The sequence below is a fragment of the Phoxinus phoxinus genome, assembly GCF_949152265.1.
Source record: "Phoxinus phoxinus genome assembly, chromosome: 22".
Taxonomy (NCBI): Eukaryota; Metazoa; Chordata; class Actinopteri; order Cypriniformes; family Leuciscidae; genus Phoxinus; species Phoxinus phoxinus.
Genome location: NC_136897.1, coordinates 19,444,030 through 19,469,025, shown reverse-complemented (window position 1 = coordinate 19,469,025; position 24,996 = coordinate 19,444,030). Strand labels below are relative to the sequence as shown.

At 38.3% G+C, this 24,996-nt stretch overlaps 1 protein-coding gene across 10 annotated transcripts in view; it reads left to right on the top strand.

The window, feature by feature from the left end:
• Positions 1-24,996, top strand: part of iqsec1b (IQ motif and Sec7 domain ArfGEF 1b) — a 167,216-nt gene that overhangs the window by 81,846 nt on the left and 60,374 nt on the right. For 2 of the 10 annotated variants that reach the window (XM_079597281.1, XM_079597275.1), the window contains exon 1: positions 6,390-6,525. The exons of 7 other annotated variants lie outside the window; for them this stretch is intronic. In XM_079597281.1, coding sequence (XP_079453407.1) covers positions 6,503-6,525 — 23 coding nt within the window. In that variant the 5' untranslated portion in view covers positions 6,390-6,502. Of the gene's footprint in view, positions 1-6,389; positions 6,526-19,728; positions 19,880-24,996 lie in introns of those variants that run through there. One more of the 10 variants, XM_079597279.1, reaches the window with a different exon arrangement.

Here is a 24,996-nt window from a genome sequence, read left to right as displayed (position 1 = left end):
CACCCTTGCTGCTTTTTAGTCATGGACATGGAACATACACACACTTTTTATTTCTGGTGTTGTTGATGATCTGAGCATGTTTATGGTTGGCTCATACACTTTTCAGATATCCATATGCAGAGAAACACATGGTGTGATAGATGTGTGAAAACACTGCCCCCTACTGGTCACGTTAAATCATTTGGGGACTCATCAACCAGACAGTTATCTAATGTTGAAATGCATGTATAGATTTCTAAAATCTTCAGTCAGACTTGCAATATTTACATTTATACCTTTGGCCGATGCTTTTATTCAAAGCAAGTTGCATTGCATTCAGGGTATATATTTGAAAAATAGTTTTATTTTCCATTATTACATGGAATATTCTATTATTTATTCCATCATCTTTATTTGAATGTATGCCATGGCATTTTGTTAATTGTGCGTTATTATGGCTCATATATTTCAATCTATGTTGTTGTTTAGGACTGTTGTTGGCAGCATCCGTGGCTCTCTTCCAGAGGAGGGAGACAGTGTATTAGAAGAGCCAAGCAGCTTTCGAGTTCCTCATATACAGACACACTATTACTTCTCATCTGCACACTGATCCAGGAACAGATATTTGACACGGGCTGTACGGGTCTGTTTAAACCTCTGCCATCATTCCTTTAAAATGAGCCCTGGATCACGCAAGTTATAATTCAATTCTGTCCAAGCCCCCCCGTGTCTCAGTTGTCTGTCCCCCGCAGCGACTTCAGTTCTCTTCTTCTCTCTTTATCTTCCTCTCTTTCTTTCCCTCTGCACATCTGGGGTTTAATGTGCGTCCATTATTCATACACACAGTCTGAGTGATCCTCTGAGCGGAGAGCAGAGCTGAAGACTGAGCGTGACTTTTAAGTGAGTCAGGGAGATGTGAGGCATGCAAATAGATCTCCCATATGTTTCACTCTCATTCCCTCTTTCAGATGATGAGGTGTCAGGTGTTCGGTGCCTTGTCACCGACTCATGAGCGCGTGTGTGCACGCTTATATACGGTGCACACAGTCATGGAAAGCTATTGATGTGTATATTTCAGGCTGAATTCCTCATGGTGAGCTGATTCCAACTGAAAGGATTTATGTTAGTGTGAATTTGAATTGGATTGAAACTTCCCTCCCAGGAAGTTGAACTGAAATTTGCATTGGATTGTCAGGAAGAAGAATTTATGCTGTGTTCATGGCATGTCATAATTATTACAGTAGTCTCGAGATGACAACACGTGACATTCTATTTGGAGCTGTTCGCATCCTCGGACTGGGAATTATGCGTTTATATGGCAACAACACCTAAATGAATCTATCCATCCACCAACCCATCCACCCATCCATCCATCCACCAACCCATCCACCCAACCATCCATCCATCCACCCGCCCCTCCATCCGCCCACCCATCCATCCGCCCACCCATCCATCCGCCCGCCCATCCATCCGCCCGTCCATCCGCCTGCCCATCCATCCATCCGCCCGCCCATCCATCCATCCATCCGCCCATCCATCCGCCCGCCCATCCATCCATCCATCCACCCACCCATTCAATAGGCCACCCACCCATCCATCCGCCCACCCATCCATCCGTCCGCTCATCCGCCCATCCATCCATCCGCCCATCCATCCATCCGCCCATCCATCCATCCATCCATCCGCCCGCTCATCCGCTCATCCGCCCATCCATCCATCGATCCGCCCATCCATCCATCCGCCCATCCATCCATCCGCCCATCCATCCATCCATCCATCCCCCCATCCATCCATCCATCCATTCATCCGCCCATCCATCCATCCATCCATCCATCCATCCATTCGCAGTTCTGTTTGCCACTGTGTTTTTTCCGATTCAGCAAATGGAATTTAAAAAGCAGTCACTCAATTCAATTTTGACAGTTGCCGCACTACTCAAGTTCAAGTTCACCTCATGAAGACTTCTGTATCAGTTCTGCTTCATGAATATGTCTACCTCAATCCTGTCTCATGAACACTCCTGCCTTCTCTGCAAATCTCTCCAATGTATCAAGCCCCTGCCTCCCCCTGGTTTTCCACCCTTAAGCAAATCAATAAATCATTCCTCCGTAATAGATGTTCAGTTGTAAGTAATCTTTTCTCCCTTGGTGCTGTATTGTTAGCGAACAGCTCAAGGCTAGCAGAGATTAGCCTGCTTCAGCTCCTCAGACAAGAGCCTCAGAGAGCAGAGGCAGAATATCGCCGAAAGAGAATCTCAGCACGGCCCTCTCAGCCAAGGCTAATTTCTGATCACAAGTAGTTGACTGAGTGAATAAGTCTGGGGGCAGGCCTCTTTGAAACCGCCCTACACACACACACACACACACACACACACACACACACACACACACACACACACACACGCACACTCACACTTTTCAGCCATCCTCTCCAGGGAAGTGAATGAGTGCTATTTCCAGGAATCGAAGTGGGATCAGAGATAGAGCTCTTGTGAGATGTTTTGCTCCCTCTGTACTTCACCTCAGGATGCATGTTTGTGTTTACCAAGTTTGCAGTAGAGATGAGTTGGGATGGTTGATTAGTCATCCAACAATGATGTTGACTAGTTCATCTGAAATGTCACCTTGGTAATGTTATTTAGATGGCTCACATACAGTAGACAATGTTTTGTTAGATTAAAAAAAACATGATTTGTCTTAATACAGTTGATAGTATCAATAAAAATGTGTTGAAAATGACTAACTAATCAGTAATATTTTGCAGTAATATTTCATAGATAAGTAGCATTTTGTTGCATATTCTTATTTGTAATAATATAATAAAAAATTAATAAAAAATATATTTATCATAATGCATATAATATATTTCATGCTTATATGCTGATATACTATGTCATGCTTATGTATTTAAATTCCATTCAAAAGTTTGGGATCGGTAAGATATTTGAATGTCTCATACTAACCAAGGCTGCATTTATTTAATCAAAATTCAGTAAAAACTGTAATATTGTGAAATATTATTACAATTTTCATTTGCTTTGATTTGCTGATCAAGAAACATTTCTTATTGTTATCAATGTTGAGAACACTGTTGTGCTGCTTAATATTTTGTGGAAACCGTGGTACATTCTTTTTTTATTATTCTTTGATAAATTAAAACAAAGTTCAAAAGAACAGAATTTGTTTGAAACATAAATCTGTTGTAACAATGTAAACGCCTTAACTAGACCAGCAGAACATTAAAAAATCATTATTGCTGAGCCCTAAAATGTCACTTTTAAAAATGCTCACATTCTGCATTCTGTCCAGCTGTTGTTGAATGCACGAACGTGAATGTCCCCAAACAAGATGAACCTTGAAACCAACTTACTGTAATAATGCAAGGATGTTTTCTACAACCCGCAGACTAGTTGATTTTGAATAGTTGTGCACATCCCTGGTTTGTAGCATGTTGTTTGATATACTATGTCAAATCATTCAGCTCACACCTATAGATATGAGAGATCCAGTAAGTGGCTTGGGCTCTGAGCGGACTGCCAATGATTGCCCTTTTCACATCTCATACAACATGCATTACATGTTTAATGCATTCCTCTAAATGTATACATGAAGCTTCGTGGGTGATATCGATTTGATTAGTTTTAGGTATTTGTGAATGATCATTAACATTGCATTAGCATGCAAATTTAATGCGCATCATTTTGATGTATCAGTATGTCAGCATCTCTTGACAGCTACATCAAATCTGGTGTCCCTGATGGATGCACCTCCAGCTTTCCTTCCCCACCCCTGTCCATCATCTCTATACATGCATGAACAACACCAGTCCCAAAAGTCTCGGTCTCATGCCTGCCACCAAGGCTCCATAATGAGCGTGTTTGCATGGAGGTGTACAGCCTCATTACTGTGCTTTTTCCTACCCCTGTAAAGATCTGATCCCACAATGCAATGCTCCTTCGGGAGCTTAAATCAGCATAACAAAGGCCCCCGACCTTGTTATATCAGAGGTGGAGATGTTTGCAAAGCCCCTCTCCGTGTTAAGTGCTATGTCAGCTTGTGGAGGTATTAAGGTGTGTGGGATCCGGTTAAGTCTCCTGGTGCATGTTGGGAACGTGTTTTATCTGACAGGTATTGTTATGGTAACTGGTAATGTGCATGTGCCATGGCATTGTTGTTATCAGGTGACAGGTACATGCAGGAGGGTCCCAGCGGGACAGGAGAGGTTGTCTGTTGAGACATCCCACAAAAAGGGTAAAACTGTCAGCTCTCAATGTGTGGTCAACCTGTAATATTAGAGATGTAGATCAAAAGTTAAAAAAATAATAATACCGGTAATAGTAATATCACATCTAGCGGTTTTGTATTACAGACGTGGACCAACAATAATAAAAATAATAAATGAATTCAGGCCCAGAAGTTTTATAAAAGTTAAAATGGCAGCCAACAACTTTATATTAGGGACATAGACCAACAATTAAAAAATTAAAATGGCGCCAAAATTTTTATATTAGAGACGTAGACCAACAATTAAAAAAATTAAATCCCAGCCAGCAGTTTCACATTAAAGGATTAGTTCACTTTCCAAAAATTTTTTGCTGATAATTTACTCACCCCGATAACATCCAATGTCCATGTCTTTCTTTCTTCAGTCGAAAAGAAATTAAGTTTTTTGAGGAAAACATTCCAGGATTTTTCTACACAGAATGGACTTCAATGGTAACCATCTATCCCAATGCTCAAAAGAAGGTTCAAATGTCTGTCTCAATGCAGCTTCAAAGTCTCTACACGATCCCAGTCGAGAAATAAGGGTCTTATTTAGCTGAATGATCGGTCATTTAAAAAACAAAAATAACCACAATAGTTCGTCTTGTGCTGGTCTGCGACGCGCCACGTATTACGTCATCACGTTGGAAAGGTCACGAATAAAAAAAATAAAATGTAAACACAGATGTCAGACGATTTTGAAGTTGCAGGAGTGATTATAATGCGTGGCGCAAGGATTTATTATTATTATTTTTTTTAAATGACTGATCGTTTCGCGAGATAAGACCCTTATTTCTCGACTGGGATCGTGTTTGAACATTGGGATAGATGGTTTTCATTGAAGTCCATTTTGTGTAGAAAAAGCCTGGAATGTTTCCCTTAAAAACCTTCATTTCTTTTCGACTGAAGAAAGAAAGATATCTTTGATGACATCGGGGTAAGTAAATTATCAGCAAAAACATTTTTGAAAGTGAACTAATCCTTTAAGGACGTAAAAAAAAGGAAAAAAATTAATAAATCAGGCCCAGCTATTTTATATTTTATAAGAGAGCAACAATAATACAAAAATGTAAATCACCGCTATTTTAAATTAAGGACTTAGTCCAACAATTTAAAAGTTTAAATGGACCAAGAAATGTTTTATTAGAGATGTAGATCATCATTAAACATTTTTAAATCACAACCAGTGATTCTATATTAAAGATGTAGACCAACAATTACAAAAAAATGAATCACAGCCAGTTATTTTATATTAAAGATGTACAGTAGACCAACAATTAAAAAAAAAAAAAATCAAATCACAGCCAGTTATTTTAAATTAGGAACTTAGACCAACAATTAAAAAAGTGTAAAATGTGCCCAGTGATTTTATATAAGAATTGTAGCCAATAAATATTAAATGTCACCCCAGAATTTATATTAGGGATGTAGCCCAACAATAAAAAAAAGATATATCGGCCAAGCGATTTTATATTAGAGCCATAAGACAAACAATTAAAAAATTCAAATCATGATGACCAGTGAATTTATATTAGAGACACAGACCAACAATTTAAAAAAAAATTAATTGGGCACAGCAATTTTATATAGAGATGTAGACCAACAATTAAAAACTTTAAATCACTGCCAGCGATTTTAGATTAAAGACGCCGACTGGTAATTAAAACATTTCTTGACTCAAGAGGTACAGTAGTTCCTCCCTCCCAGCATAATTAAGTCTTCAGCTTGCGTATTCACATAATCTTTTGTTAGTTCTTAATGAATCCGTTTGTGTCATTAGGGATGCTCCACGCTCGTTCTGATTGGTCCAGCCTCACAAACAGAATCCGTTACTATAGCAACCACTCTGCCAACTAGGTCTCTGGCTCCCTGAACCATACTACAGTCCAAGATTGAAGAGATCAGACGTAAACAAAAACAAATCAAACGCAGGATGGGTTCAGAAGTGCCTATTGCATGATTCATTTCCAGTAATAAAATGATCACCTTTTGATCCATCTTATGAAAGTGAATGTGTGAATCTCTGAATCTCATTGGAAACATCACTGATGAGATGTACGTGTGTATGTGTGTGTGACATGCACATTACATCACACACTCCGTGAGGTCTGCCGCCCCGCTGAGGCTATGCTTGAATGAGTCGAGCACTTCTGCGAGTGTTTGAGAGGAAAGAGGTGTGTGTGTGTGTGTGTGTGTGTGTGTGTGTGAGACTGAAGCTTAGTTTGCCGCGCACAAGAGACTCACAGAGACACAGCGACTTCATGGCTTGTCATCGCTACCACTTGTGAGTACATGTTTCAATTGTGCATGTGAGTGTGTGTGTAATCGTGCCAGGACTCATTTGCGATAAGGGGAATATTGAGCTTTGCATTTGTTTTGATATGAAACAACAGATATTATTAACCTCAGCATCGCATTCAGTATTGTGCGATCACATGAGCATAATGTCAAATAAATGAAGGAGAGCGGTTTTGACAGCGCACAGATCTTGTTATTCTACCCGTATCTGTGGGGTAAGACCCCGTTTTAATTTCATACATGACAACTTGACTGCTGCAGTAGCTTGACGCTTCATTTAACATTTTTAAAAAGCCATCACAACATACGAGGAGCAAATCTTGGGTCACGTATTGTGATGTCTGGCGTAGAGAGTTAATGGACTGTTCGGGGCAGGCACGTTCTGGGAGTTTGCCGCAGGCTGTGTCTCTCTAAGCCGAGGGCTGAGGGATAAGGTTGGCTCTCTACCCTGAGATATCTCTCGCACGCAGACTGAAAACAAAGTGGACAGTGTTTGCGTAGCTCTGGTGATGTCACGGCGAGACTATTTTTAGAAACGGTATAAGACAGCAGTTTCAGTCTGTATTGAGCGTACCGCTGTTTGTCAAGCTGAATGAACATGCCCTCTCTCTGGGATTCAAGATGCACTCTTGTTTTGGGGTTTTTCTTTGGCACAAACATACACTTAAACGTTCTGAAGGAATAGTTTGATATTTGTAGTTTAAATTACATTAGTATTAATAAGGTCATTTTAATCTGGTTAAGGAGTAAAATATTATCTGTCGGTCTATCTTCATTGTTAATCTATCTTTATAGTTAATAAATATTGTTTATAAACTATCTATTTGTTAATATCTTCGTTGTTTGATTGATGGATGGATGGATAGATAGATATCTATGTCTGTCTGTCTGTCTGTCTGTCTTCATTGTTCATAAACTATTTATCTTTACTGTTAATAAGTTAATTTCATAGATAGATGTGTGTGTGTGTGTGTGTTCAGATTGTGATTTATCAAGTGAGTAAAAAGACTGTCAACAAGCCTCATGCTCAGCTGGGATGTTGCATAATGCAATGGTCCATGTCTCCATCTGCCCCTGAGCTCTGTCCGCCCGCACATCTTCCCCTGCCGCCCGCTGTGCCTCGTCCCAGGGGGGAGGGAGGGACCAAAGGGAATTGGGACAGCCTTTCGATGTCATGTGACCCTCCCTCAAGGTCACCTTGGTCACGTGTTACTCCTCTAGAGCGGACCATGACTAATCACACTTTCTCTCTCTTTCCCTCTCTATTGGATAGTTGGATAAGTATAGATCGTGCTCACCAGACCACGATTAGAACTAACGCAACAGCATCCTTTTTGTGTGTGTGTGTGTGTGTGTGTGTGAATGTGATTTGGATGTGTTTTTAGAGCTCGGTGGCAGCAGTCGTGTCAGTGACAGTAATGGGAGGTGGCGTAGTGCCATGCCTCGCAGGAGGAAGGCTTTCACATTAGCCTGCCAGCGAGAGCCAGACTCCAGCTCTGAGGTCAGGCGAGCAGGATTCAGCGTGGCGGCACAGCATTATTCTGTCACTCAGTGCACTGATGGGATTTGTGCTTCTAACCTCATTTAACTCTTACTTTAGGGGTGTCAAATTTTGCGATGAAGTGTCATAGGTTGTTGAGATATATGCAAATTCTGACATTGGGCAACCCTTATTGTTGCCATGGTTATCATAATGATAAAACATCACAATTTCTAGTAATAATCCCCTGTACTTCATACACACAACGCAAATGTATCGAATTTATTAATGCAGAATTTAACTAATAAATAAACTTGGCTTGTATTCTAGCTATGGAGACTCAAAATGTCTATTTTATAATATTTCTTATATGAATTTACAAAAAAAAAGAAAAAAGAATCAACTATAATCAAATACATGCTAAAATAACACTTTTTTTTTTAACTAAGCTATTCATCAGCTAATCTGTGGGAAAGTATCCTTGATCCTAGTAAATCATTATAAATAGAATATGAAATATTTTGATTATCTAAAACATTAAATGCTTAGTTGATAGAAGCTGTTATGTATGTGCAATTTTCCATATGATAGCGAATAGTTCATTAATTAGTCATATGACTGAAACATATGTTTTTTTCACAGCCTAAATTAAGCTATTTCTCAAAACATTAGTTGCTTATTGCTATTAGTGTCTTTAGCGGTTTCATAAACTCATGGGATCGTGGCTTGGCAGAAAGCTCTACAAATTTTCACAGAATTTGAAGGGCTATGCATTGTTTATGAAATATTTTGTCTAATTTAGTCATACTTTCAAGTACCAGTAAAAGTGTGGTAGTGCTGTTTAACACATTTTACTATATTTTTTATGTAGATTTTCTCTCACAATCAGTGCAGAATGTTTGAGTCGCTCATCTCCACCTATTGGTTTACTCAAAAGCAGTAGCTCAGATTTAAATTGCAATCATCGCTGTTGTTTGTGAGAGATGGAATTTGTGTCTGCATGCACTGTGTCATATGATCTGAATCACCGAGGCTGTATTCTTGCTTTGAAGCTCCTGTGCATGAGGGAGTTTATTTTTATGTTATTTAGTATGTGACATATGGCTGCGTTCTCCAGTGGCACCAGTCAGTAACTGCTGACACAGGCGAATGAATGCATGAAAGCATAAGCACCTGTCTTTGTATATAACCTCACGATCAATGTTATCATCTTGGACCAGTTGCTGCTCATTGAATTTAATAGATTTAATTATGAAAATTGACTCTTTGTGCTGGCAATATTCAGGTCGACAGCATAGACATCACTGAAATTTGTTCAGGTAACCTTTAAACAGTTATTATTGGCTTTCTGTGACTTATTGATATTGAATAGTAGAGTAAGATCTTAAATATTTGGGAGAGAAGATGAGATTGGAAAATGACAGAAGGCAAGAACAGGGTATCGTTCGATACCGGTTTCTGAACGATACTTTTTCAGATACCAATTTTATGAAATCTATTTTAACAAGATTACATTACATATTTACCTAAAAAAAAACGTTGGTTTTATTCTTTCAGTTTGTTGACTTTATTTTACCCTCAATGAATCATAATAGTGTACTGGGGGGTGGAATATATGCCACACGCTCAAGCGCACACATAAGCGCAAAGTACTGGCAAAAGTAGTCTAATGATATTATGAATGTGTCGGGAAACAATAGCAAGGAGACATTTGAATTGTTTATTAATAATTTAGTGTTTTCTGAGTCCGTGTTGGCTGCAAAGATGAAGTTGACATTGCTGACTCGTCATCTCCGCAGTATAGTGACTTTCAGGCTTTCTACAGTTTATGCCTATTTCTCATGTCTGTGAGTCAAGTCGCCTATCAGCATTTGGTTCATTTATGTGAAGCCCTCCAGTTCTTCTTGCAGTTGAAGACGGAGCAACTTTCTGCTCTTAAGTTTATTCCGTGCACTGTCAAGCACTTCATCAGATTTGTCGTTTTGCCGGTCTTGGCAGCAATTATCTTGTCGCTAATATTGCATCGTGCACTGTTAGCATCGAGCCTGGTGAAATGTAGCCACACTTTTAATCTTTTGCACATCTTTTACATCTATGGGGGTTGGGACGCTTGCACATCTTGCTGCATGCTTATTGGCTAACTGACGTTGATGAGATTAACCCCTTTAGGTATCGAAATTTGGTACTGAACGGCAAGACATTTTTTGATACTCGATGTTATCCAGGCAATTCGGTCAGAGCCTTAAAAAGTATCGAACTCGATACATAGCCCTACCGACAGCTCTACTCAACCTCATGTTCAGTTCCTTTAAGGAGCATTAAAAACTGGAAATGGGATGTTTTCTTCAGTTGGAATCTGACAGTAGGTGTAGCACCTTGAAGTGAAAATCCCCATGACTCCTATCTCAAACAGCAGAAAGTGAGACCAATGACCGGTTCATGTTCCCCACTCTGGCTCTCAAAGGCGGACGATGAAAGCCCATTGGTTCTGACAGGGCTCTGCTGGTAGGGTCATGCTATGACCCTCATACAGGATTTTCTCCGTTAAACTCTAGGCTACATGTCCCTCAGGATTTTTAGTGCTTATATAAAACAAGTAGGCAAGGGCACCATGTCGGCTGTAAGAGAGATGGACACTTTGTTCTAGGTCTCAAATGGCCAACTCAATAAGCAGTAGAAAGTGAACATGTTGCCGTCTTACGCTACTTTTATTTTCTTGGCACCTGAACTGCTACTACATGAGTACATTGATAGCTATATCAGAAATTAAATGCTCAATCAATCTCTTTCCCATAAAACTCTACAGTCTACATAATACAATAATCTTCAATAAAGCGTAACAACATTCCTTGATTGCTAGTTTTTAAGTGACATTTTAGAATAAGTAATGGAGGCTTGGGCTCAACTGTTAAACTGTCTACTTGAGATTTGAATATGCGGCGGAAGGAAGTAGTTCAGCACAAAAGAGGGTTTTTAAAGACTTTCTAAGACCCTTAAAGACAAACGTTTTTTTGTTTTGTTTCGTATTTACTTACACACTTGTGCCATCGAACAGTTGTATAAAAGCAATATGAGGCCGAAGGCAATCACAGCCGTGATTAGTTTAAAAAAAAAAGTTTAAAAGCAAAGTTATTGCTAAGTTCTTGTATGTTAAATAGATTGCTCTTTATTTTGTTTTATATTAATATATTTTTATATTTATTTTTTATTTGATAATACATTTTATGCTTTTTACATATATATATTTTGATGTAGGCCAGTAAACAACCACCTATCAGTGGCTTAACCGCTTAACAACAGGATGACAGCCAAGCCAAGGCAATGAAAGTGTGGAAAATGTAGTTGTCCCCTGCTATTAGAATTCAGTAATGTAGTGTTTGCACAATGCCACACTTTTGAAGAGTCAGTTTTGAAAGTTTTTTTTGTGTTTGTGTGTGTGTGTGTGCGTGTGCTGAATTCCTCTCTTCTACCACTCACAACTCCATTGCCGTCAACAGCTTAACTGCACAGCCCAGCATGCCTCTGCTGACATTTTATTCACCTTTCATCTTTATATGGAATTATTTAATTCGCTGGCAACAAACAACCACTTCAAAGGAAAGGTTGAACCCACCAAGGCTTCCCCGTTTCATCTCGGTGTGAAGAGAGCACTCACAAAACTGTCACATCAAACCTAAAACAAATAGCATCATAGCATTGGTTTCCACTTGCACTGTAAGTATGTACAGCCTTTGTCTCTTAGTTCTTAATTTGATTGGGAAATAGAGGAAAATGGTTCTCATATACAAGAAGAAATGATTATATGATTCTTAATAAAGAGTCGTTGATGATCTGAACTTAATGAAGCTGAGACTGTAACTGTTTCATTAGTGTTGAGGGCCACTACAAATATCCATCCAACAAGCCATTTTTAGTTCAGATCTGGTATTATGGGCCACATAATGAGTGAAGTTGATGAGTTTTAGTGTAATCGGTCTCCATCCCAGCCAGTGAAACTGAAATTACAATTCTTTGGTCTGTGATTGAATTAATTGGCTCATAATCTAATGCGTTCGTTAAATACTTAGACCATTAGACCTTGGTTAAATGTGTTTTAAGCGATCTGGCCCGTTTCCAAGCTCAGATGCTGCACGTCCCTCTGTGACATAGAATAAATACGCACAATGTTTTATCCCCAATATTGAATTGAATGCGCTCACCATTTAAGTGCAATTTAGTTTGCATGTACTTTCCAACACTGGAAGGCAATCAGTCATTTAATATGCTAAACTCACATCTGATGTCCTCATTTGCATATGCAGCCATTTGTGTAATTTGTGTGTCTGTGCATGATCTGTTCTTATGTTCATAAGAGGATCACTTTTAAGACGGTGTGTTTTGCCTCTGGCAGGAGTGCATAAAACAGGTAATGCAAATGAGCGTGTGGAATATTTATGAGGGGATGGTCTGCAGGGGCATTGTCTCAGTCCACTAGAGGGAGCATGGAGCTACGGTCACTTTTTCATGATGCGTGAATGTGTGAACAGCCTGAAGGGTGTGCGGCATTAGTTTACAAAGCTCTTAGAATTCCAGAGCTACTGACATAATCAGCTGGAAAATTTCATATGGCAGTGCGACTATCTTGAATACGGATAAAGAACACATTAAAAAAATGTAGAATAAATGATAATTTATTGAATTCATTATTTTCTTATTTTTAATAAAACATTGCTGTAATATAAAAAGCACAATGTCATCAGCATCCTCTAACCATCCATCCATCCATCCATCGAGTATAGTATATAATATACAAATTACTTTACAAATTAAATATTAGTTTATACATGTTTCAATTGAAATATTATAAAAAAGAAATATAACAAAAAAAAGAATACAATTATATTTATAGATTTTTTTTTTTTTTTTTGAGAATGCTGATGTCTTGCTTTTAATATAGTAATGCTTTTAACAGAACAAACTACAACTTTGTCCATTTGGCTGTCTGAAAGAAATGAGACGATTCAAGAAGTGTCATTATGATCCACTTTAGGGCGTGTGGAACTATAAATATTTGCGATTTGATGTCATCCAGAGCTGGGTGTGAGTTTCGCACCCCGTGTTTCATTGTTCTTGAGATTCTCTCTGGAGCTGTCCACAGGCAGCTATTGTTCCAGCTTTGATAGAAGGAAAAAAGGGGCTTTCTGAAGACTTTTGAAAGGAAGTGATCATGATAATACCAGACTAAAAATAGACAAAGATATTCTGTTTTTCTTTTTCCTTTCTTTTTCTCACCAGAAACACGACGAGGGTCATAAATACATTTCCCGGTGCTCCATTTAGCCTTGAATGGGCCACCAGCAGCCAATAATTCCCTCAGTTGTCGCACCGTTTTTCCTCAGCAAATTGGAAGCCATTAACATACTGCTATAAAAGACAGCCTCTACATCAGTTAGTCTGATATAAAGCACTTTTTACATTCTAGATGTTGTTTTATCCTCCCTGCAGATGGATAGGCTAACTATAGGCAGGCACTGCCTTTGTTTATTTTAAAAAGGTCCCATTATAAAATCAGCCATGCACATATTGGCTTCTCTCAAGCCCGCAGGCAGTTGGGTGTCATGATGCATTGCCCTAGGCTGCTGGACACCTTCTACATCATAGTAGCATGGCAGGATATATCGAGATAAATTAGTCTATCTGCCAGAGCCCAGATAGAGCTCTTCACCATGATAGCCATCTCAAAGAGAAGTGATATTGAGGCCAAGAAAATATGGCCTACCCTCATCATTTCAGCCTAGACCCCATCTGGCCCCCGCGTGCCATGACAATAACGGCTATTACACACCCACCTACCCGCTTGAGACGGCCAAGGCCTCTCGGGGGTCTTTAAGATGGCCCGCAAGCCAAAGCCCTTCCATATTTAGTGCTGATTGGTTTCCGCCAATCAAACCGGAGGAACACCGATAACGCCACTTCAGGCGTTTTATCGTCAAAACGTATCTCTGACAGGATCATCACCCCATTCACCAGGGGAATTAAAAGAAGACATACAGCCCTGTCGGAAAGGATGTTAACATTTTGAAGAGAAAAGAGGGAAGTAATGAAGTTAGCAGGAGGAGTACAGACAAGATGGAGTCTGGGAGTGAAGATCTCTGAGTGCCAGGAACATGATCTCGCATCGCCATGTTTTGCAGTATTTGTCAGTGCGGTGGGTTATTCTCAACAAACAAACAAGTTGAAAAAAAAAAAAAAAAAAAGATTTTTCGAAGTTGTATTTGAAGTAGGCTATTATTTACAAGAAAATACTAGTTCAGTCTTTCTACTTTTAATTTCTCGTTCAATGTGTTCAGGACCGTTCAAATCAAAGACGATAACTATAATGATAATTACAACTACAATTTTTTTATAATCATTCTAATTCTATTTAAAATAGGAAAAGTCCACACCACAACTCTAATGATAACGACACAGATATCCTTGAAGACAATATCATAATGTTTTTTCACAGCTGATGAATGATAAAAACATTGACAGGCAATCAGAATCAAGTTATCATTATAGTTATATTTATAGTTATGTTGCTGTGAACAGGCAGTTATAAAAGCATCAGCGACATGGATATGTTTGCACAAGCTCTAACCCTAACCCGAACCAATAAACACTAGTAAAAACACACTTTAAGCTGTTTCAAACTCTCCAAACACACTTCACAACTTTTTGTTCTTCGTTTTCGCTTAAAGTATATCAGGGCTTTAGCTGTTAGACTAGCTATCTTTCAAAAACCAACTTGACCACCTATATCCATCGTTATTGCTTCTCCAATCGCGTGACCAGTTTAGATCAGGTAGAAACCATGTTCTAAAAACACACTAGCTTAAGCTGTTTTTTCCTGCAGGGAAGGCTGTGTTTATTGAATTCATATAAAGGTACCTCTAGTCTAAAGCTTTTGTTTTTTTCACTGGTACATTTAATAAACCTGCTCTCTATTTCACTAGAAAATCAATCTTTGAAGAGACATCAGGTCCGGGGGATAAAACATTACAATAGAGCAAACATAGTTATATAATCCGTTCTTATGTATATCAAAACAGTCCCTAAGACTGTATTTACACAGCTGGTGCCTCTGTGTGAAATAATCACTGGTGTGCTTTTTCTGCAAATGTTCATTTTACTGTACCATATCCGAGTAATGCAGCTACCCAACAATCACAAAGAATGTATGTTTAGATTGTACTGAGGCATGTACATGGCATAAAATGTATATAACTTCAGAATTGTACAATTGTTTTTACTGCTACCTAACAATGCATACTTTTTTGTAATTTTACAGTATTTTCTTTACATTTTGTATACGTCTGCTAACTCTATATAAGGGTGTTCTGGAGGCATTTACAGTGTTATACACATTAATATTTGTCTTATTACATCTAAAAGGTATTTTAGCTATTGTTCATCTGCTACCGATATTGTAGTATATTTATAATTGTACATTTTTACTACAAATTGTGAAGTGCTCACATAATGCAGTTGTATTAATTTGGTTAAATACATAAAAAAATATAAATAAAAAATTCAGCTTCGCCATCACAGGAATAAATTAAATTTTAAAGTTGGAAACAGTTCTTTTAAATTGTAATAATATTTCACATAATTACAGTTTTCACTGCAGTATTTGGCTATTTTGCAGCATTGGTGAGCATAAAGGCCATTGCACACTGAGTCCGAAATTTTCGCACGTTAAAAAATAAATACGACCTCACGTTATGTCAATCACAATTGCACACTGCCTCCGAAACTTTCGTCCGTCATAAAAAAAATAGAAACTGGTTCGATTTTCTGCGTTTTTCGCATCCGTAACAAGCAGTTTGAATGGTGTTTGAATGGTGCTTTGACAATTCAGAGCCACCAAATCACGAATACTAAAAAACGCATACGAAAATTTCGGACTCAGTGTGCAATGGCCTTAAGAGACATCCAGTTTTCTGCAAGGCTGGTGATAACATCCCTTAGAAAGAAACTGCTTTTCCTGCATTTTCGTGCAATCGTGCAGTACATATATAGGCTTTAATTACCACAAATCTATCAGTTTGAGATTTCCCTTGCGTTCCCTTGAGTGTCATTCATGAATATGATGCCCTGTATCGTAAAACTGGCATTCATGTGGCTGTGCCTAGGGGCCATTAACTGGTGTTGAGTTCTCGCAGAGCATCGGTTCATTAAAAGCAGTGTGTGGCATGTGCTTCCTCGGATGCTGACCGCTGTCATTACCTCCAGAGAGCCGTGTGGCTCATTTACTGGGGACGTGGAGCACAGCTGGGTCCTGAAAAGCCAACACCTGGTGTACAAGGACTAATGGATGGCTTTAGCCCACTCTGCCCACTCAAGACCAATTGCACCTTCCCCCATTAAAGCTTTGTTTCCCATTGAAGAAACTGGGTTCTTCAAGTTATATTTTTAGGCTATATATATATATATATATATATATGAATAGACTTTTGTCCACTGTTGTGGACATTTATATTTTAGTACATTTCTCTGACACCATACATGTCACTTGTCACAACCTGGGTGTCCTGTAAAGAGCAGATTCAGGGCTTTTCAGAGATACCAAATGTTTGGAGGTTTCACCATGTAAACAACTTATCCTTGGTCTTTAAAAATGTCTGACTTTAATTTAGTGATCAAATGTAGCACTCTTATGGAAATATAATAATAAAGCGTAATTATAATTTAAATCGGACTACTTTTCAAATTGTATTTAATAAACCAACATCTCAGGGAAATGTTATGGGGTTTCATTAGATAACAGGGCATTGATTTCATACACGTCCACTGTAGAGGACATCAGGACTAGTTTATCAGGCATTTTGGGAGACATAGCAAGTTAATATGGAATTAAATTATTCATCAATATTCCTATGAAATATTAGATATTATTATTAAAATGTTGCTAATTATTACTCCAATTATTACACTTCTTTTTTCATTAAATGTTGCTCCAAGATCACATTAATGTGTAAATTAGATACAGTGTATACGTTACATTGAATGGGAATATTAATGTATGGCCATTTTACCCACATATTGCATAAAGTAAAATGGTGTATCAATGCATTCCGTTATATCTTTCATAACATAGTTGAGAATCATCTTTATACAAATTTTGGTTTAAAAAAAATACTGAAACCCTCAAATATATTAAAATATATACTCAAAAAAAATCCCATTGGTTGTGCCTATACATATAATTTCATGTAATTTTATTTTTTTAAACAACTGAGTCCTGGTGTCCACTACAGAGGATTTTTTCAAAAATGTTTTTACCATTTGTTTCTTATGCTCTAAACAATGTGATAACATAGAAGAAGAAAAATAATTAAAAAAAAAACTGTATGGAAGAAGATGACCTCAGTCTCAGCCAACCGGATGATGGATGTATCCTCGTCTGTTTAATGGGCAAGCCACCCTCCCCCTCATCCCCCCCCCCCCCCCCCCGAGCCCCCTTACAAAATGGGCCCCTAAACTACCCACAAGACAAAAGAGCTGTTTGCTAGTACTCATTACTGCGGAAAAGGGGACATGTGTGGCCGTACTTGTGTTCTCTAATGTTTATGGGTTTTAAACAAGTAAAAGGTACATAAAATTAAATGCAATTCCGAGTTAAATTGCAGAAAGGCGGAGTGCGGATGGTTTTTAAGTGAACTGACTGTCTTGGCTGTGAGTGCTAGTCATAAAACACTTGGATCACCCAAGAACTAATGAATAAAAACCCTTTGGAAATGGTTGGAACGATATTTGGTACAATTTAACGATGTAATGCGTTCATATTCTTAAACAAAATGTTTACGTCAAAATGATTTTGCTAAATGCGTGTTTTTATTGTTTATCATGTGACTTTTTGTGCTTTGGCAAACAAACCGTATGAATGCTCAACTCTATAGAGCTCTGTTTGGCTGCTAGTGTCATTAAGCATTTCTCACTTTACACTTGCACAAAGAAATCCTTGATGTGTTGTACCGAGCTATAGCGAGAGGACTGAGTTTTGTTTGAGTGCCAGGCTGTGGATGGATTTGAGAGAGTTTAGAGGGCGTGAGAGGGAGCAGAAAGATCCGGTCTTCGTGCAGGGTCTTCAGTAGTTTCGCATAATGACAAGCATCCCAAACACACACATATATGAGTATGTTGATATTCTCTAGAGAAATGAGTGCCTACAGGGTTTGGTAATTACTGGTCATGCTACCTTGAAATGGATTGCTTGAATGTGCTATCATGTGTTTAAATATACCTCTTTCAGTGCATTCAATTTCCATGACATTGCGGTCACATCTCATTTGCTTTCTCTACATATTCAGGTTCAGACTCGGCTCATGCACAATAATGTGTCCGTGTCTTTGCTAATTTCACTGCTTTTTGACATTAATTCCCTCTTTTCATTGTTTTTAGTCTGTGTCAGTGTCATACTGGTTGACCAATAACATGTCTAATGTCCTTTTTAACATCAAGATATATGATTAGTATGTTTTTTTTATACAATTTTGGGATAATCTTTTAGCTTTTTCGCAGTTCATTTAAATGTACTGTAGTGACAAATAACTTGTTAAATGTGCAAATATTCCCAAAAATCGAATCAAATAGTTAAAAAATGTGTTGTTTAAAACTAAGCGAAGTGTAGCACATTACTGTTACTGCTTGACATGTTCATGAACTTTGTCATCAAGATTTTAGGATAAAATTTATGTTTAAGGGAAAGATTATTGTAGGTGTTGCTAGTCTTTCTTTTTCACAATTTTTAATTATCTTTTTGCTTTTTTGCAGGTCATTTATAGTGTCCTGTTCTGTAAGAAACTAATTTCTATAGGTAAATTTGCTCCATAAATTACTCAATTTAACTCTTCAATTAATATTTGGTCACAAAACCTGCATATATGATACTTTAATTGGGAAACAAAAAAGTTTCTTAATGCCACTACATTTACCACTTGAAATTTCAAGTCAGCTACGTGTAAACTTGCTTTTGCATGTTATCCAATTTACCCTGAACAAAAATAAAATCAGTGGCCTCTCTGACTTTTTGGCCACACCCACTCTCTCACTCTCAGCCAATCAGCATCATCTTAAGGCTTCCATTTAGCATTTTATCGCCAGTGATCCCGTATCCTGGCAACGGGCATCAGCATATCAGAGTGAGGTTGTAAATCAGCCAGCTTGTGTTTGGTGAGCGTCAGTCCCTGCTGATCACCATGTGCTTCTAGTGATTAGCACTGCTCAACACACACATGGCTGGCAAAGGGAGTGCACCATCAGATAAAGCATAATTAATACGGGCCGGGCAGGGGGGGTGTAGGGGGCTTTGTGGTTGCGGTGAAGCACGCTCGAGCTGGACTTTGTCATCGGCACTGACAGACAATGGAAGCAGCTTTCATTCATAAGTGAGGGAAAAGCTTTCCTTTTTTTATTCTGTTTGTGCACTGCTGGATTAGAGCTAGAGGAATTATATGTTTCTCACACACTTTGTGTCACATCCCTGAAGCGGTGGAGAGTCGTACACATGGTGTGTGTGACTTCTTCATTGGGGGTGTGAGAGACATCACAAAGGGTGTTACTATTCATGGTGGAAGGATTTACAGCCACCGCCGAGGCCCTGTCTTGCGTCGATCTACGGGATGTTTGGCATATTCACCGTCACTCAAACACCTCTGAGTCAGGTGTGATGGTGCAACCACGTGCATTTCAACTCTTTTATGCAGGCTAGCAGGGATGTGATAGGCTAAATCACAAAACGCGTCGGTTTCTTGCTCAAGACAATGTTGAAGCTCAAGACATTTTGTTTGGATTACTGGCAGTTTCTTTGCTTGCAGCCTCTCAATGGCTTCTATAAAAGGTAAGAAGTCTTTGTTCTCTATTGCTTTTATAATAAAATATGACTTGACTTGAAGGTATTATCAGCTTATGGTAATGTGTTGTTATTGTTCAACTAATTAATTTCCAATAAAAAATGCTTTTATTGTTGGAGCAGTTTAATGCTTACAGTCAGCATGTGCACTGTATTGTTCTCAGCAGTTTTCAGATCGGCTCAATAAAGACTGTTATTCAGTCAGTAAAGAGCCGTGACTGACCTCAGATCAGTGTATCTTTGTGTTATTGTGAGTTAGGGGCTTCAAAGCTGAGGTTGCAGTGAGTCAGGCTGATTTAAATCGAGCTCTATTGTGTTTCTGTGACCTGACAAGCGTTTCCATCACAGATTTGATCCTCTATTGTGGGGCATGGTATACCCCCCCCCCCCCCCCCCCCTATAGGCCCTTGTTCTGTCCGGTGCACTATCGTTGCTTGAGGATAGTCTTCCTTCTTATGTCCAGGAGACCTTTGCCCTTTGCTTTTAAGTCGACATGAGATTTTAAGCAGGTCCCGACAATGTGACATGCTATATTTAATTCAAAAACTATTTTAAACTAAATTCTTGTATTAAAATACTTACTGTTTTTATGAACAAATATTGACTGAGATACTGCATGGAATATTTGTTCATTTAAAAATGTATTCATCATTAATCATTATTTTGATTTATAATTATTAATATTTTTTTTATTTTGTAGTTTTTATATAAAATTTAATTTAAATATTCCTAAAATGTCAACTGATTAATTACTTTTTTTGTTAAAAGTAGTTATTAGTATATTTTATTTAGTAGCTTCATTCATTCATTCATTCATTCAAAGTTGTCATTATTGATTGCAGGCCTGACGTTTAGGGGTCTCCTCTCTTCTTCCCGTTCCTATGACCACTGTAAAAAAAATGACATAATGGTGTTGCGCTTAACCTTTGCTGACTAAGGCATCCGGGTGTCTCTGACTCAGGAAATCCCCTGTCAACTGTTCGTGCTGACCTTCTCTCCTAACCGTGTCCTTCAATTGACTGCTGTAATCAGTGGAAACTGCGCCGTTCACACAACGTGGCCTTTGTGTGCTGTGCAATGCCTTCAATCGAACACAATTTACAGTGTCGTTGGCGACTTTCAACCTCACATTTGAAACAAAACTGAAGAAACAAAAGAGAAAAATCCCCCTTTATTCTTGTTCCCAACATGCCATGTGGTAGACAGTTGGCGTAGGTGTTTCAGAACAGAATTATGCAGCTGGTACTGTCAGGGAAGGAGTGGCCCTTCAAAATCTCTTTAGAGCACATTAAAATGATTCATAAGCTTTGACATTTAAAGTTTTTGTTGGGGAAACAATCACGTTGATAATGGAATCAGACGTATATTCAGTTGTCTTATCAGAAACAGGCCTCTTACCCCATCATCGCATTCTCTAAATTATTTGATGAAAAAATGACTCCCTTTTAGCTTAAGGTAACTCAAATATCTGCATTAATGTACATTATTTAGGGGCGCTGGCTCTTTAAGACTGGAATGACTAAATGATGCATATGTGCTTCACTGATTAATATAATACATACAATCATTATTGTAGGTATTCTTTATTTTTGATTACACTGGTTTGTTTATTAAACTCTGCTGTATGTTAGTGTATACAGGAACTACATGTAGTTTAGAGATGTATTCCGTGCCATTTTAAACTATTATAGTTTACCACAGTGGGACAAACACAGCATCACTTCCATATGCAAATGAGCAGAGCAGGTCATTAATATTCCCCTCAGTTGCTGATGTGGGCGTAGACGTCCAAGACTGGAATGTTTTTTGAAGTCCGGAATCCTTCACGCTGAATCCTTAAAAAGAGCAAGATTTGTTCTTTCATGCTGTGGTCATTTGTGAAAACAGACTCACCTTTTATGGAGCTTTTTGCTCGTAATTGTGGTGAAGCAGAGGCATTCTCATACGTTTATTTAATTTGTGTAAATAGGAGTGAACTGTATTTTCCCATCGCTCAACTGGCAGAGAATGACACTAGCAGCGCCAAGCTCATGGGTTCGATTCCCAGTAACCGCACATACAGTACTGATAAAATGTATTACTTGACTGCACTGGATAGTGTTTGCCAGGGTGTAAATATAACTACAGTGTTCCTGCATGTATTCATAAACATATTCATTGCTAGAATTTATTTTGGTAGTCTTGTGTTGAGTATATGTCAGCAGTTGACTGGCAAACACACACATGTTTTCGAGGGGACTCTTAATTTTGGTCTCAAATTAAAATATAAAAATCATCCATCCATCCATCCATCCATCCATCCATCCATCCATCCATCCATCCATCCATCCATCCATCCATCCATCCATCCATCCATCCATCCATCCATCCATCCATCCATCCATCCATCCATCCATCCATCCATCCATCCATCCATCCATCCATCCATCCATCCATCCATCCATCCATCCATCCATCCAGTCTTTTTATTGTAATTATTATACACTATAGTGCTGTTTGGCTGATTTGGACATTGTGTACGCATTACTTTAGTCTGTCCCAGTGTCTAGGATAATGTTGATGATGGTAATGATGATGAATGCCTTAAAATGACATAAAGTGGTTTTGTTGCAATAATAACAATCTAAATGTACATTATCCGGCCTATTACATGATTACTTACCAAGTATATATTGATTTGTCTTTTAATTATTTTAGTATGTCGGATAGAGACCACATAGAGATATTTACACTGTCATAAATAAAGCCATAGTCATAAATTCATTTTGACTTCTATTGAGATTATTAGCCAGTATGAAACTGTCACTTTTAATAGCGATACATCAGCCCTTTACTTTATGATGGACGTAAAGCTGGGTTATGTTTGTTTGTGTGCTCTCTGTCTTGAATTGTAATGCTTTTGTCCAAATTGCATTTTGTTGAGTCTTTTGCTGCCAAGAAGCTGGAGGCTACAGAAAGCATGTCTGTGTGTGCCAGTGTGAATGTCTGCTTTTTTCTGTCTCGTGTGTGTTGGACAGTAATTAGATAAAGAGAGGATGTTTTTTGGTGGATGTGGCAGTCTTCAGGGAAGTATTCTAATGTCAGTTACAGAAACAAAACAACAAGGCTGCTTTAGAAAGGTGCTGCTAATTATTACTCTCCTTTTGAAAAAGTGATTCTGTTTTTCACAGCATGTGAAATGTCAGGCATTTTACAGTTGACATGGAAAGCAAAGCAGACTTTGATTGCTTGCATAATATTTAGTTGTATATTTCCTTTGGAAAAATGAACACCATGTTTTTCAACCTCCAGATTTCCTGTATTTGTAAAATGTGGTACAGTTTAAAAGTTATGACTTTGGTCTTAGAATTTGCCTTAAAAGTCCTTATATAATCAAAACTGACTCTTGCTCCTCCTCTGAAACAACTTTCCCTTTCAGATTTTGTTGCACCTTTCTAAAATCTAGCCAATAGTTATCACAATATTTCAATTTATACTGTCAATATGGAATACTAAATTACTACACCACTGTTTAAAAGTTTGGGGTCAGTAAGATAAAAAGAAAAAAAAGAAAAAGTACTTTTATTCCGCAAGGATGCATTCAATTGATTAAAATTGTCAGTTAAGACATTTAGAATGTCATACAAGATTTCTGTTTCAAATAAAGGCTTCTATAAAAGGTAAGACGATTATTTCGCAACTTTCTATTAATAAAAGAACCTAAAAAAAGTGATACTGTTTCCACAAAAATATTCAACATTGATAAAAATAAGAAATATTTATCGAGCACCGAATCAGCATATTACAATGATTTCTTAGTCGTGTGAGTAAATTACATTTTAATATATTGAAATAGAAATCCGTTATTTGACATTGAAATAATATTTCATAATATAACTGCCTCGGTGAGCAAAAGTTTCTTTTACAAAAAAATCTTTCAAAAACACAAAATCTTAGCGACCTCAAACTTTTGAAGAGCAGTATATGTACTTTATTCTTCTGTTAAATGGATGTTTTCTCAGAGAGTTTTCCTCATACATTTGACGTTGACCTCACAAAGTAAACTCTGTTATATAAAACAGCAGTAAAATGTTTTAATATTCACCCTCCGTGTAAATTACAGTGGACAGCCGGCAATTTAACCTGAAGGTCGTGGAAGCATTTCAAAACCAAAGAGGAAGTTATCGGAGCCAAACAAAAACAAATGTTATCGTCCGCAATCGATCTCACTGTATACATTTCACTCGTCTGTATTTGCAGAACTTAAAGCCAACCTAAAGTTCCTTTCAAAACTTCCCTGACTTGTTTGATTTCTCGGTTTCTGCACAGTTTCTTCACTGGCTCCCATCCCGTTTTTCTTCTTCATGACTTTTCACATGTGTATTCCAGTGTTGGTGCGTAAGGCTTTAAGTTACAGTTTTTGAGTGTAATCCATTTCCATGGAGTGTGCCAAGCCTTTACTCCAATGACAGGCTTTGATTATGATCTCATAGCCTCCTGCAGCACTGTTCTCCAGGATAAATCTGGCCCCACTCAGCTCAACAGCTTCAGTATTTTTACATTAAAATTCCATTACGACACTCATTCAATGCTGTTGAGACCAATTAACTACATCAACAAGTCATACTTGAGGGTGCAAACACTGGTCAGACCCTCCCTGGCCTCCTTAGGGAGACATGTCACACTTGGCGCAAGTGTTGGCCGAACGGGCCTGCCTGTTCCCTTTAACAACCTCCAAATGAAATGACTCGCACTACGAACGGATGACGGGAGGAGTGCGTCTGCTTGAGGAGAACGAGTGCATCCGGATGTGTCTCTGATGTACAGAGATAGCATACTCCATTCCTCGGCTAGCATGGGAACCTCGGATTGCTGTTAGACAACTTCTCCCAGAGGGGAACATTTGGGTATGGCTACATAAACAAAGCTAAAGATGCCTATGCTTTAGAAGCAGCAACAACTGCTGTAACTTGAACTGTGGGGGGGTGAATGAATTAGTGATTTTTTTTTTTCCCCTACTCTTTGAGCACTTCAAGCGTAGCACGCTGTTTGTGGTTGAGAGAAGGGAAAGAGGAAGGAGCGGCTATTCTGGATGATTGGAGTTGAGTTGAGTCAAGCAGCACATG